This window comes from Phalaenopsis equestris, unplaced genomic scaffold, assembly GCF_001263595.1.
Source record: "Phalaenopsis equestris unplaced genomic scaffold, ASM126359v1 Scaffold000489, whole genome shotgun sequence".
Lineage (NCBI taxonomy): Eukaryota > Viridiplantae > Streptophyta > Magnoliopsida > Asparagales > Orchidaceae > Phalaenopsis > Phalaenopsis equestris.
In genome coordinates, this window is record NW_018164929.1 from 78844 (window position 1) to 94726 (window position 15883).

The 15883-nt window shown below is 34.8% G+C and overlaps 1 protein-coding gene across 2 annotated transcripts in view; it reads right to left on the reverse strand.

Annotated features, from left to right (window-relative positions):
* The window catches only part of LOC110028122 (glycine-rich RNA-binding protein 2, mitochondrial-like), an 11234-nt gene extending 488 nt beyond the window's left edge, over positions 1-10746 (reverse strand). The window contains exons 1-4 of one of the 2 annotated variants that reach the window (XM_020729852.1): positions 10606-10746; positions 425-578; positions 253-333; positions 12-118 (exon numbers count right to left, since the gene is read on the reverse strand). In XM_020729852.1, the coding sequence (XP_020585511.1) occupies positions 12-118; positions 253-333; positions 425-557 (321 nt within the window). In that variant the 5' untranslated portion in view covers positions 558-578; positions 10606-10746. The remainder of the gene's footprint in view (positions 1-11; positions 119-252; positions 334-424; positions 579-10605) is intronic. The other variant, XM_020729853.1, reaches the window with a different exon arrangement.
* Between the last annotated feature and the right edge of the window lie 5137 nt (positions 10747-15883).

The following is a 15883-nucleotide window of genomic DNA, read 5'->3' on the forward strand; positions in this document are numbered from 1 at the left end:
TAGGCACAAACCTGGCCATCCATGCCTGAAAGAGCACTTTTAGCAGACTCAGAATCTTCAAAGCTTACAAAACCAAATCCTTTGGACCTTCCAGAATCTCTATCAGTGATGACCTTTGCTGTAAAATATACAACAAAGCTGCTGAACTCGTGGAACTTCCACATTTCATTAACAAATCTATGCAAGATCCTAAAATGTAAAAATAAAAGCATGAATGAAATATTCTGTGTTCAGGGTGCAAATATAGACTATTTCCAACAAAACCTTCAACAACTGTTCCAAAGCAGTTGAAGGCCTCCTTAAGTGACATGTCATCTGTGCCATATGAGAGACCTGGAAGTTATCAATAGTAAAGCCATAAATCAATCCAATCAAACTGAAATAGCTTGGCAAACTCAAGGTAGGATATGAAATGGAGACTTACCGCCAACAAAAAGCTTTGACGTAGAAGCATGGCGGACAACATTAAACATATGTATCATGGGAGTTGGTCCCCTCGATGAACTTGAAGTGCATTGCCTTCTAATTAACCCACCAACTTTGTTGCAGAACGCCATTTTATACAGCAACCCTTCAATCTGCCAAAAATAAATGCGCCAGTGCAGATTACTAATATACACAATAAAGTCCTTTTACATATGCAGGCCTCGGTAATACAGAATTGGATAAATATTGAACTATTATAATTCCTTATATTAACAAAAAAATAAAAGCAAAGACTAAAAGCCTCAGCTTCACATGGGTGAAAATACAAAATCAACTGATCCAATGGCTCCACGTCAAAATGGTCCAATTCAACTACAAGACCAAATCAAATTCAATTATAAGCCCAAATCAGATCCTTACGAAGGCAGCTTCGAGCCTAGCATGGATGGCTAAAAGTAAAGTCGCAAGAAGATTGGTTGTACAACTGGGCATCCTATACTCGATCATCATTTGGAAGGAAAGATAAGAAATAGGACGCCCAGCTTCTCAAATCAGAGAGAGTTACCCCTAAAGGACCGAAAGAACACCAAGAGGACTTGCCTCAAAAACTGAAAGATGGGGGGCTTACAATTTAACAACAAGACAGCAAGCTTAGACTGAACTCACAATATACTTAGAGGGCATACACTATCGGTTGGATATATGGCAGCACATATCATGCCAAAACTAGCCCTAATTACATCAAGATTCCTGCATTATTGTTGCAAATGTTGTGTGATTATTGTCAAAGAATCTGTGTCAATAATAAATGCAGCGGTAAATATTTTTATTTAGCAATACTGTTGCAGGTTTATTGATCAAGTAGATGGCAGCATAAACTGTGTCAAGCCAAAGCAAGGAAGGAACATTTGAATATGTCATTAGAGCCTGAGTGGTCTCCAATATGTGATGATGCTTCCGTTCGGCAATTCTATTTTGTTGTGGTGTATAAGGACAGCTGAATTGTTGAATAATAACATGTTTATTTAGGAAGCTCTTGAAATTGTGACTGTTGTATTCACCAATATTATCTGTACGAAGAACTTTGATCTTGTGGTTGAACTGAAGTTCTACTTCTTGTTTGAACCTGATAAACTGTTGTAGTGCCTCAGATTTGGTAAACATAGGATAACTCCAACTTAACCGATAAAATTCATCAATGAAAAACACATAATATTTGTAACCTTGAACTGAAGAGAAAAGAGAAGGCTCGCAAACATCTCTATGAATCAACGCTAACAGAGTACCGTGCTTGCTAGTAGAATTAGAAAATGAAAGTCGGTGACATTTAACATTATTACATGAATTGCATATAGAGAATTAAGGAGAAATACTTAAGTGTGGTTGCTGTGAGAGATGAGTTTAACGACTTGCCAATGTGCATGTCCAAGTCAACGATGCCACTGTATGGAAGAAGGTACCGCTTCACCTAAGGAATGATGATTATTGGGAATTCGGTATAGGCCATGAGTGCAAGGACCTTGAAGAAGAAGCTTCTCAGTTGTGCGGTCCTAGATTTGATAACCATGAGCATAAAAAATAACCATGCAGTTATTGTCAAAAGTTAACTGAGAGATAGAGAGCAGATTATGGGAAATGTGGGGGGTATGAAATAGCTTGGATAAAGTGAGCTTACGAGTCAGGGTGTCGGTAAATGTCGGAGCCAGAATGTTTAATCGGGACGGTATTGCCATTACCAACCATAACAGTCTCATGTCCAAGGGACGGGTTGGGTTGTTGAAGTTGAGTGTAGTCTGAGGTTAGATGCGAGGTTGCGCCAATATCAAGGTACCAATCGGGTTGATGGAGTGGAGGAAGAAATGTAGGCAACATGAGAGTTGGATGTCGGTGAAGAGGATGAAGCCTTGGGTTGGTAATGAATGTTCAGATGGTGCCAACAGGGAGTTGCAATGTGTCCAGATTTATTAAATATCTGACATGACACTTGATTGTAAAGTTTAGGTGTTTTTGGAGGATCGGACGTTCTGCAAAATGGGGGATTGCTGCTATTGTATTTGCCTTCGCCCTTATAATATTTACTCTTCGCTTTGGAGGTGTATAAAGGATGGTGATCCGTAGGAACAGCAGCATGCTCAGTGGAGAGGTTGATCTCTTCACTGATTAGTAGAGTGTGTAGTTCATCAAGAATGATGGAGGTGGATCTTGTACTGATTGAGGTATTAAACGAGGAATAAGTTGCAGGAAGACCTTTCAAAATGTAAAGAATCACATCTTCAATGTTAACATGTGAACCTGCCGCAGAGATGTTATCAACTATGGTTTTAATCTGCAGGAAAAATTGAGACATTGAGAGATTGTCCATTGAGACGTTGTGTAATTCGTTCTTTAGTTGTATGACGTGAGAGCGATTTGTGACTTAAAGACACTTTTCCAAAGCATTCCAGATTGTGTTGCTGGTCTCAAGATTCAGAACTTATGACAAGATGGTGCACGAAATGGTGGAGAACAGTGCTGCAGCCAAGTTCTGATCGATGAGCTGCCAGGTGGCCCGAAGAATTGAGAATCATATGTGGTGGGGAGGGAATGATGCCATCAAGAAAGCCTAAGAATCCATTAGCTTTGGTCATCTTGATAATTTGAGAGTGCCAAAATTGGTAAGTATCTGCAGAGAGGGTGATGGTCACGATGGATTTAAGATTCTCCATGAGAAATTTGAGGGAGGAAGAGATAGGGTTTTCTGAAATTCTGAGATTCACAAGTCAGTCAAGAATGTTGGTAGTAGATGAATCTTCCATGATGGACGATCAACAGGAGAAACGCTCGACAGAAGAGACAGCAAAAGACAGGCAGAGAAGAAAGATTTGCGTCAGGTAAGCAGGCAGAGCTTGAATCTAGAACTGCTTTGATATGCTTCAGGTTATGATGAAGGAAAAAGATTTCGGCTGGAGAAAGAAGCCGAGAGAACCAGAGGGAAGAGGACAGGAGGGCATGAATATCTTGAAAGAGGCCTGATCTGATATCATGAAAAAGAAGGGAAAGAAAAGATGCGAAAGCAGAAGATGAGAAAGGAGGAGAAATTCAAAATATTTTATTAACAGAAATCTCTATTACAGGGGTATTTATAGAACCCAATTGAAAGTGGAAAATAATACATATTTACATCTACAATAACCAAATAGACTAGGACCTAAATACAAAACACATTATTCTGGTTCGCTATTAGACAGTAAGAGGTGAGTCGGGCTACTGTTTATCAGTCAAGCAACTACTTGGCATGTGATTTAGCTGAGGCGAACAGAGAGTAGGGAATCCACAAGGAGAGACCAACAACGGAGAGGTCTTTTTTCAGTGTCGTTGGGCTTGATGAAGAACATGGAAAACATATCTGAAAGGGAGAGTGGGACTGAGCTCTTCAGTTAGGAGCCAGATTAGCGGCCTTGGAGAGAGGTAGAGGTTGTTGTGTGAGTTGAGGTAACTAGGAAAATATGCGAGGGGGAGGAGTGGCCATAGAACCCCTACTACTCTATGAAGAGGTCAGAGGCAGGTTCGAGAGGCCCAGCAACATTTATGGGAGTTGGGAATTGTGGAGGTCTACGTTAGGTCATGTGAGGTGCAAAGCAGAACAAGCTTGCTGCACATAGAAGAAAATGGCAAGTTGCGTGACAGGATAAGGGGTTTAGTAAATCTTGAAGAAGAGAGGTGAAGTAAGATCTAAGCAAGAGAGAGAGCTATTGGTTTCATGCGTTGAGAGGAGCAGCTGATGCAGGATGGTTCGATCAAAAGTGTCAAAAAGGGCCTACTGTGAGTTTCATGTTAGAGCCAGTAGGCAAAGGAGAAAGGAGTCGCATTGTTGCGAGGCAAGGCCGAGAGATACAAGTAGGCAGCAAATGGGGATAAATTGGGTTGGGTAGTGTAGATTTTAGGCATTATTTTATTTATGGGGCGTTTACATACATAGCACACAATTCCTATGTAATTATATATCTAACATCTAAAGTTTATTCTTTATGTTTATAACATTCAAATCTTTCATTTAACATCAAAAATGTCATTAATACTAGCTTTTAAAAGGTGAAATACACCATTTCATGTATAAGTAGACTTCTATAATGTAAATAAACTAAAGTTTAATCTAAATACATGAGACTTGAGTGGAATGTATGTAGCTCTTCCTTCATTTATTTATTTATTAAATGCTAAGGGGGAAACCAGACTTAACGGGCATCACAAGCAGGCGAGTGAAGCGAGATGTAAGGACTTTTTATTTTTTTAAAATAAGAATATTATAATTAAATTTATGAAAAATTTTTAAAAATGTATTTTTTTATGCTGAATTTTCTCGTGCATTTTTTTGTTCTATGAATGTCATCATTTTCGTGCCATCACGATGTGAGTGCAATTTTGTATTTTGTATTTGCAGATTGAATAGGTCAATATAGACGCCCTTGCTAAGCAATTTTGACATTTTGATAGCGTTGGTAGAGTTTGTTTTCTATATGGGCATCAATTGAGTGACTTCAATAACGGTTGCAGCAATTCAACGCCTGATTGTCACGATGTGCATCTGTGGATCATCATTTTCATCGTGTTTGTCCATTTCAATCATGGAAATTCCTTTCAAAAATAATTTTGACACTTCAAATAGATCAATGTGATCAATTTTGTGAATGGGTTATCATTTATGCAGCTTCAACAATGACTCAAATAGTTTTTACCCAATGTGCCTGTCGATGCATCTATTGTCTATAGTGTTTATCAAAGAGTCTCTATTGGGCAATCTCAACATTTTGAACGTATTGGTGAAGTCCATTCTACAACCGGGTAATTTTTATGTGACTTTGGACGTGGTCAAGACATTTTGAACTCGATTTTTGTGACATCATATTCATCATTTGTTGCACTCATCATGTCTGATTGATTCAACTTATGAAACATATATAAAAGCCAACAGCAACTATAGAAAGTTGCCAAAGACAAAAATTACAATACCATTCATGTTATTGTCCAGATCTATACCTAATGCAAAAATGCTATGTCTAGGACTGCAACTTCCATAAGTTGGGAATAGGCCTACAATAAGACTTCAAGCCTAACCCTGAAAAGTTAAAAAGCCTGATAAAAGATCTTGCATCATGTGGATGAGGTAAAGCCATAAAATTCCACCTATTCAAAATTTAAATGCTCGTCATTTATATATTTATGTCATGCAAGAGGGAAAGACTAAAATATGAAGGAAACAGGTTTACAATCTCAGCTTATGAGGGTATTCATGTAAGAAAGAATGTTTTAAGTCATTTTAGAGTCCACATAAAAACACATCTAGGTTGTCATAACACAAACAAAAGGCATTGCAGATTAGCCCGATGTCAATGCTTGGCGAGCACAATCCATAGTAAGCATATTGCATCCTACTACTCTCAGCCTGCTACAGGTTATCCTACTCAATCAAAACGCAAATAAACTATACGTTTATTTCAGAATTTTATGGAAAGATTTTATGATTTTCTGTAATGAATTCCTTAAGAGTATCAGCCCAACATACATCTCAAAAAATGCATGCTAATGTACCATCTCCAGCTGATCTGCAATGTTGGATACAACTTGGCCAAAGTTTTTTTTTAGAATTTTGTAGAAAAGTATGGGCAAGTGGTCAATGAATTTTTAAAAAAATTCATTTTATTCAGGCAGAATATATAATCTAAGAACCTACCAATCCAAACAATTCAAAACATTACAAAACAATTTGCATATAAAAACAAGACAGAAAGAATGTAAACATCATGGATCGACCCTTCACTCCATCTACTATCCTGTAGTTAAACCATTCAGAATATACATAATCACATAGGGAAATCAAGAAAGTAACTTCCTAATTTCCCTATTCCTAAAATACCTCAAATTTTTTACCAGTGGAAAAGACCAACTCTGCAATATTTGAAAGTCATGGATTAAAGGGAATCCATGGTCTTAAAAACATGAAGGAAAACATTTAAGTCAAAGTTAAGCCATGCGCGCTAAATCTTACCAAATATGAATTGCCCTATTATTTTAATAATTTTTAAAAATTAATTAGATATTTTTAGAAAAATTAGAGAAATTATCAAAAATAGGTTTTGACTTTGAAAATATTTTTGAAAGATAAGTGGAAAACGTTTTTTAAGAAAAATAGTATTAAAGATCATTAGAATAATAAAAACCATTATTGATCTTTCTAGAAACTACAAGAATATTTGTTTTAAGTGTTCGCAACGGCGCCAACCTTCTTAGAGGATAATTATACACAACAACAACAGCAACAACAAAACATTTATCCCACTAATTGTGGTCAGCTACATGAATCCTTTTTCTCCATTGCGTCCTATTTAGTGTCATATTTTCATTTAATCCTAATAAATTAAGATCATTTTTTATACAATATGCCCAAGTATCCTAGGTCTGCCTCTGCCTTTCTTAACATAAGTCGAATCTAAAACATCTCTTCTAATCGGATCATCAGATGGTTGACGTTTAATGTGACCAAACCATCTAAGACGACTCTCTCTAATTTTGTCTGTCATTTGATATACACCAACCCTATCACGAATATATTCATTTCACATTTTGTCTCTAAGTGTAAAGCCACTCATCCACCTAATCATTCTCATCTCAGCAGCACTTAACTTAGTTTTATGCTTCTCTTTTAAAGGCCAACATTCAGCGCCATAGAGCATTGCAGGTCTCACCACCATCTTATAAAATTTTCCTTTCAGTCTAAGCAGTACTTTCTATCACACAATAGACCCTAAGCATTCCTCCACTTCAACCAACAAAACTTGATTTCTACAAATAACATCCCCATCAATATTACCATCACTTTGAACAATAGACCCGAGATATCTAAAGCGTTCACACCTTTCAATAATTTGATCACCCATAGTTACATTTCTGTCACTAGAGCTACTACTACTAAAATTACATTCCATGTATTCAGTTTTAGTTGACAAACGAAGACCTTTAGACTCCAAGCTAGACCTCCATAATTTAAGTTTTTCCTGAGCTTTTTCTCTCGTCTTTTCCACGAGACGGATATCATTAGCAAAAAGCATACACCAAGGTACATCCTCCTCTAACTTTCCAGTAAGACCATCCATAACTAAAGCAAAAAGATATAAGCTTAAAGTCAATCCCTGATGTAAACCAAAAGAAATAAGAAAATATTTGGTCAATCCTCCTTCTGTTCAAACAGAAGTAACATTCTTGTATGCATATCTTTAATGACTTGAATATAAGTCATATCAACACCTTTCTTCTCAACAACTCTCCAAAGGATATTTTTTGGAACCTTATCATAAGCTTTTTCTAAATCAATAAAAATCATATGCATACCCTCCTTATTATTTTTGAACTTCTTCATCAAACCTCTAAATAAATGTATAGCTTCCATAGTAGACCTGCCCGACATAAATTCAAACTCATTATGAGAAATCTTTGTAATACGTCCTAACCTATGTTCAATTACCCTCTCCCATAATTTTAAAGTATGGCACATCAACTTAATTTCTCATTAATTGACACACTCTTGTGCATCCCCATTGTTCTTAATAATTATACATAAGCAAGTAAAAATGGGCAAGGGAGAAAATATAACTCAGCTATAATGAGCCCACTGGAAATCTCTTCTAGCATCTCCTTTAAATGCAATGCCATCAGACGAACTAGAAGTGAACTTGATCAAAATCCCACTATACTTGATTATTCCTAAACATAATAGAATGAGTAAATTAGCATTGTAAAAGGGGTCGTCACTCGACGCCCACAACCCGGGCATCAGATGATCAAAGAGGGCGTTATATGCCCTTTGCTCTACACATGTATGTGATGCCAAGAAATGTTGGGCACGAGCAAGGGAATCTATATAGTAGGGTGAAGCCAATGGCTAGCATGTGAGCTATTGAGGACTGGGTGATGCTTGCAAGTAGGACCGCCAAAACTGCTCGTTGTTCGCGAACACACACACACACACACATACATATGTATATACATATAATTGATGAGTAATATTTTTAAAAAAATTAAATTGTCTACAAGGCTAAAATGATTTATAATCAATTAAATTATTAATTAAAAATACAATTGAACTATATTAAATTATATTTAAATGATGTTTTAATAATAAAAAGATTTAAATCTCATTCTACCCTTAACATCCTATGGCTGTGTGACTAGGGTTGTCAAAACAACTCTTTTTTAGCGAATAGCTTGTGTTCGACTCGCTAAGCAAACGAGTCGAACACGAACAAATTTTTTTTGTTCAAAATATAAAAGAGTCGAACAAGAACAGTGATATTTTTTAACAAGTCGAACACAGGCTGAGCCCAAGCTCGCTCTTGTTCAGCTCGTTTACACCCATGCTTGCAAGAGATGTAAGGGAAAAACATTCTAGAACTCTATGTTGAATATAAATCAACAACGTTTATTTCAAAATGAGGGCTACGAAAAATTATCACGTAGTTCATATTGTTCAAAAACAATAACCAACAAGGGAACACATATGAACCAAAAGGGGTAAATACATGAGCTCATGAAAGATGCTTTTCTAGACCAGCTGCTTTATGTTAATCCAATAGCAGCAATACAAAACTAGCAATGTTATTTCGCGACATTAAAGGCAAAGTAACTTCATAATATCCAAGATGACCAATAAGGATCCTAGGCTCCCTTGCTTCTTATCATTTCTTTAAGAACAGAGGTTAAGACAATATGAATACTATCCTATTTTGATAATATCTAAATTACGTGAATAATAGAAATATTATTATTATTAACATTACCTCGATCTAGGAGAGCAGTTAAACTAACACCCTTAAATGATATCTAGCTTATAATATAATATTCATAACACCGACCAAAAAAGCTACTAGTTGCTTGATAGGTTATGAAATTAGAAAAGGATCGCCTTGAAGAAATGAGCCATAGTACAAAAAAACATTAGGCTCGCTAAACAATGAATTCTAGCCACTAGAACCTTTTCAAGATAGCTACACATAAAAGTACTTAATTATACAAGAAAACAAGAAAATATTCATCATTTATAAATAAAACATGTAGAACACACATAATTTCCATAAAATAAAAATCACCGGATAAAGTGAAATCATCATGACCATAAACCATATCCTAAATTATAGTCCATAAATGACATTAATAATTTCAATTATTAAAGAAAAACCAATTGCAAAACAAAATTTAAAAACCCAATATATAATAAGACTCAAACGGTTTAATAGAACAGCACGAGAGGAATTAGCTGCCCTCACTGTATGCAACATCATGAGTACATATCCAACTGGCTTATCATCAACAGCAGCAGCATCAAAATTGACAATTTACTCAAGCAAGCAATGCATTAGGCCCTCAAAAGTACACACAAGCCAAGAGAAACAAATAACCATCCTCAAGGGTGACAAGAAAGTCATGGAATCAATGTACCTCAAAATTGAAAACCGATAAAAATGCCATGAAAATAACTAGAATAAGAGAATTAGTCCCCATATAAAGAAAATAGACACTCAATTAATGATAATAAAAGGCTCAAAGGCTCATCCCTTAGAAGTAAAAATTATATATGAAAATCAAGGCCAGAAGCACAAGCAAAACACCAACCGAATGGCAACATAAGAAAACAAGCACCTAAAAGGACCCCGAATCGCAGCATCAAAACAGCTTCTTTTTGCAGAAATCAGTATAATTAAATTGTTTTTTAAATAATGATCAACTTCCACAAACAAACAAATGGAGACTGACTGTGTATGTACCAAAAAACCGTTTATACAATAACATGATAAAGAAAACGAATTGAGCTGAATATTAACCGCGTAATAATCAGCAGTCATTGACAGTAGAAAAGCACAAACTTCTCGAAGAAATAAAGTATAAGAGAAAGCAAAGAACCTCAGTTCTAAAGGGTAGCCTTGGAGACCCACAAGATAAGGGGACATGCAGAGCAGGGAAGAGAGAGTTAGGGTTTAAGAAGCTCAACAGAAACAATGGTTTTAAGTCTCTGGTGTGCGCATTTAAGCTTAAAAGCGTGTAACTAAGTAAAATCTCGGCTTTTTAGCAATCTTACTACCTAGAAAACACATAATCATGAAAAAACTTCTTTGGAGTTCAGCATTAAAACATTTTAATATAACAAAATACCTAGACAGAAGAGACCGGGAAATCAGAAGGGGGAAGATCCACAAGAGCAGCGAATGGAATCGGCGACAGTTTTGCCGCGAGGAAGGGTTCCACGAGAAAATATGGCTTAATTCCAAATGTAATGGAAAAATATTAGCCAGATTTTTACATTCAAACCACACAAATTAGAAAAATTATTACATCAAGCAATCTAGAGCGGTCACATGAAAAGTCGTGGCGCATCTCCATAAAAAAAAAAATAAGTATAACAACGCGCGATCTGGCCCTACCGTATTATAAAAATATTTCTTTCGTATTATTCTGAAAATTTTTTTACGTTTTTGATGTGTTGTTGATGTGTTATTGAGTTGATTTTGAGATATTATTGCTCTTTAAATAATAATATCAATAACACATGAATAACGCGAAAAATATTAATTCAATAACACATGAATAATACGCCAATAACACATTAAAAACGCGCGACCCGGCTCGACCGTGTTAAGAAATATTCCCTTCGCGTTATTTTGAATATTTTTCGTGTTACGAATAACGCGAAAAATTTTACTTCAATAACACATGAATAATACACCAATAACACATTAAAAACGCTCGACCCGGCTCGACCGTGTTAAGGAAGATTCCCTTCGCGTTATTTTGAATATTTTTCGTGTTATTCATGTGTTATTGGCGTGTTATTAAGTTGTTGTTCATGAATAACATACAAATAATACATTAAAAACACAAAAAATATTTCCTGGCATGAATAACATTTAAATAACACACCAATAACACATGAATAACATAAAAGAATATTCAGAATAACGCGAGGGAATATTTGGTAGGGTCAGGTCGGCATTTTCAGTCTTTTTTTCTTTTTTTTATGCAGGTGGGCCTCAGCTTTCCACGTATTAACTCCAAACTGGGCTCCGCAAATAACTCTATATGCGGAGTCCTGATCTAATAATTTTCCGTTTAGTTACTTGTCTAACACTTTAATTTTATTTTATTATATCATCTTATTTATTAGTAAAAATTTATACTTCACTTTTTAAAAGTTAAAATAATTATATTTTTTATAAAATAATTTGTTGATATAAATGCCGAAAATAAAGCTAATTTGTGATATATGTAAATATATAAAAATTGGGTGGTATGTGTGTGTTTTTTTTTCATTTTTTTCGTTTGTTTTGGGTGGTATGTGTGTTAAAGCCCCAAAACATTATGACTTAATTATTAATAAAATAAATATTAAACTTTTTTTTTTGTTTTGAGATTATTATCAAATAAATTTTGATTATTTTTCTACAAAAATAATTTCAAAACTAATTAATAATTTTTAGGTTATTGTAATTTATCCATAAATTTAACATTTGTTTTCGCATCACAAGTATGATATGAGAACAAATTATAAATCAACATCATAAATTTTATACTATAAAATTAAAAAAAAATGTTAAATAAATTGATTACTTGAGCATGTTACATAAAAATAATATTATAATATGTTGATGAGAATTATAGATGATAAAAAATTTTCATCATAATTTCTCATTAAAAGTTTTTAAATTTGCTCTGAGATGAGTAAAATATTAATTATATGTACCCAATAACTTTTACAATTTTTTATTTATAAAAATTCCTCTTCAATTTCATGCCATCAAATTTTATTCAGTAAAAGTCATGTAGGGGTTCAAGTAAGAAGCAACCTAACTAATCTTTATTTACAAAATATAAGACAAATGACTCAACAAGTGATGACATAATAAAAAGTCCAATTGATGAAAATGTTAAAAACACCTTTGATACAATCTCAAATAGTGAGAAGAGCATATAAAATTTAAACTTAATTAATAACCAAATAAAAATATTTATATTGTGGAAGGTTATGACCTCAAAACCTGAATGTTAAGAGGGATACAAGCAAGCTAAATAAGTATCTAGTAACTATTGAACCATATATGTCCTCGAATTACACCAATGAAATAGAGCATTAGAAAGGAGAGAGTGTGTGAGGAGAGAGAATGAGAGAGCTAAGCAGCGGAGTTAATGAAAGGATGAGTTGGATGATAGAGACAAGTGGATTTCTTCTTAGCTCTAATGGATGAAAAATTCCCACAAATCTGACTACAATATACATTTAATATCTTATATTTTTAGAGGTTGATATTTATGAAAGCACTTATTGGAGCACATATCATCCCTACACCTCTAGGCATACATGGAAGTTTTATTGGTCATATCCCAACTAATAAAAGGGCCTTGGAGATATCATCTTGTAGCTTACTTCCTTAGTGAATAGAGGTGACTTCGTCCTTTGGTGATTCTTGTAATTGCCCCCCCATTACTCGGTCTTTCGTAATCGATCTCTCAAACTCAGCCATAATTGTTTAAAACTTCGAACTAGCCTTTTCTTCGTTCACGCCCAGATTGACTTGTCTATTTAATTGGCTCATATTGGAAGGCAGGCCGATAGGCATTCAACCTTCACTGGTCTGAGTACCCACTTTTGTTTGTACATATTTAGTTTCTCAATTATCTCGTATCATAGGAAGAAATGTTGTGACAAGAACGACTGAATAAATATAGTAATTAATCCTGACTTTTAATGAACGCTTATAATTTGAATACTCCATATGTTTCTTGAACTCATTTATTTTAGCATCTTCCATGACTTCTTAGATTATGTCATTTCTCGCTTGTCCATTTGGCCCTAGCAGATCTTACCTGATCACATATGAACATCCCAGATAAGGACCTGCTTCACAATATATTCCACAAGCTGAAGCAGTGATAATTTTAGTGATTTATTTCGTAGCAGACTGAATGTCCTTAACAGGTTAATTTTCCCAACCAGTTAAGGACATGTCACTATCACTGCTTCTTAACAGTATCACTAAAACAATTACCAGACAAGGTACTGCTTTTTAGTAAATTTAGAGAATTAGTGATAGTTTGGTAGAATTCCCTGGCTCAAATTAAAATCGAATTTATTTCCTAGCTAAGGCTAATTAAATTGAGTTAGAACTTTTCCTAATTCTTTAAAATTTATTATCTTCCCAGTAGGTTTGATGCTTGGGACTAAGAAAAGTCCTATATTACTTGAATGATTCGTGCACTTGCGTTATTATCTAGCATTTTGTGCTTAACATAGGTAAATCTTTAGTTATAAAATTTATAAAATATATTTTAAAATTATTATTTTAAATCCCTAAATCACTAGGTATACCAAAGGTCGGTCACTCAACCAACAGGCTGTGGTAGAGATTCAAAGGTCGTTAAACTTGTTTCTTTGTTCTAATTTTCCGAAAAATGCAATGAATGTGGAGCCCCAAACTCCATTTGCGGTGTGGTTCAAATTTTACCACAGAGAATAACCCGCTCCTAACGCAGTCTTAAAATTTAATCTATACATATATGCCACCTCATTTATACATGAAACTGTGCATTTCATTTTTTAAAATTGTAATAATGATATTTTAATATGATATGAAAGATTTGGATTGTATACATATGATAATAAAAATTAACCATTAGATATATATGAAAATACATAAAAATTGAGTGATATGCATTTAAATGACCCATTATATCTTGCTTTGTCTTGCATCACGGAGTTCAGTAAAACATACCTAAATTCGGCCTCTTTCTTTTAATTTGTTTGGTTGTTTTTGTTGTTACCCATATGACTCTTACTTCGTTATATATATATTTTTAGTTTTCTGGTTTTGTTGTTTTTATGTTTTTCCTTTTTTTTTTCTCCTGTTTTTCCTTTATTGATATTGATTTTTCTCTTTTTGGTTTGATGGTGGGTGGAGCAATGATATTTTCCAACCATATATTATAATTCTGCCATACTTTTTTATATATATTATTCTTTAATATATTGATGAAATTTTATTATTTTATATGCAGGTATGTTTTAAGATTTTTTTTTTTATTTATATTGGTGTTTTTGTGTTTATTTTTGTTTTTTTGGGGCCTATTTGATTTTCTTTGTTTATATTTTTTGTCCTCTTTTTTTTTTTTTTTTTTTTTTGAATCCAAGAGACTCCTGAAAACACACCCAAGATATAGAATGTTGTGCAAAGAGAATCAAGAGAGAGGGTGTAGCTAAGAATCACAGGAATGTGTAATCTTTATTCATGGTATAGACCCATTATTTATAGTGATAAGTCTCAATCTTACAAAATTACTGGTCAATCCTCTTATCGTCAGTTTCAGAGAGACTTTTTAGTAATTACAAAGGTAGTTGATTGTATTAAGGCTAGCGAATTGATGTTGGTTGGCAAGGGGGTCATCAACAGCTTGCCTCACCTTAACTCCATCGATATTTGACCCAAAAATTTAACAATCTATTGATCAATTTTAAGATCGATTGTCATCCAGTGAGAAATCCTCTGGCACGTCCCTTCAATCGATCGATCTAAACACCTCCTTTACTAGAATTAATATGTCGATCGTTAATTGAAATGTTGACCGATCACGTGATATTTTTTAGCAGGTCGTTTTGTCTTGAGATTCGTGCTGACACATTTTTTTGTACATGTTTCGTTCCTGGATTCTCTTGCTCCTTGAAAGCTGCAAAGCACACAAGTTCAAGGGAATCTTTTTAGCATGGAAGAAATAATTGATTAACATTATTGCACAATAATGAGCTTCCCTAGATTTTCATGTCCGGGTCACTATAAATAAGCCATGTGATATGGAAAGTTTGTGTCTTCTCCTCTCATTCTTATTCATTGGATTTTCAGTCTTTTCCACTTCATATCTACTACTATGTATGGAAGAGGAGAACTGTCTGTTGATAGAGACGCCCTTCTCAAGGCCATTAGTGACATGTGGGCAAAAGCTCGCAAACCAGACGTGAAACGGAAGCCAACGAGCGATTTCTCTATAGGGAAAGTGAGTAAGAAGAGGGTTGTGCTAAAGCCATAAACATAGGTGTTATGGAGTAGGGTGTCTTTGGGTTTCCTCGTGGGCTTGTTGCATAAGATGGTTGCAGGGCAGGTTGGAAGCCGTTTGCGACATTTTCCTTACAGGGCACCCGTCAAAGGTGAATGTTCCTACCGGAGGAGAAAAAATGTCTATTCAGGTTTTTATAGGGGTCGTAGTTCCCCAAGGAGGCCTTAAGGGGACTTTGGTTGAAGTTGAGGCATCGTTTTGACCGATAAAGAGCAATTTTTTTCCTCCAAAAGTGGAGGGCTAGGAAAGCTAGTGAGGATGTTTTTCCTTACACCACATCTGAATGGGATAGAATTTGGGCATGTAGTTTGAATTGTCTTATTTATCTCTTTCC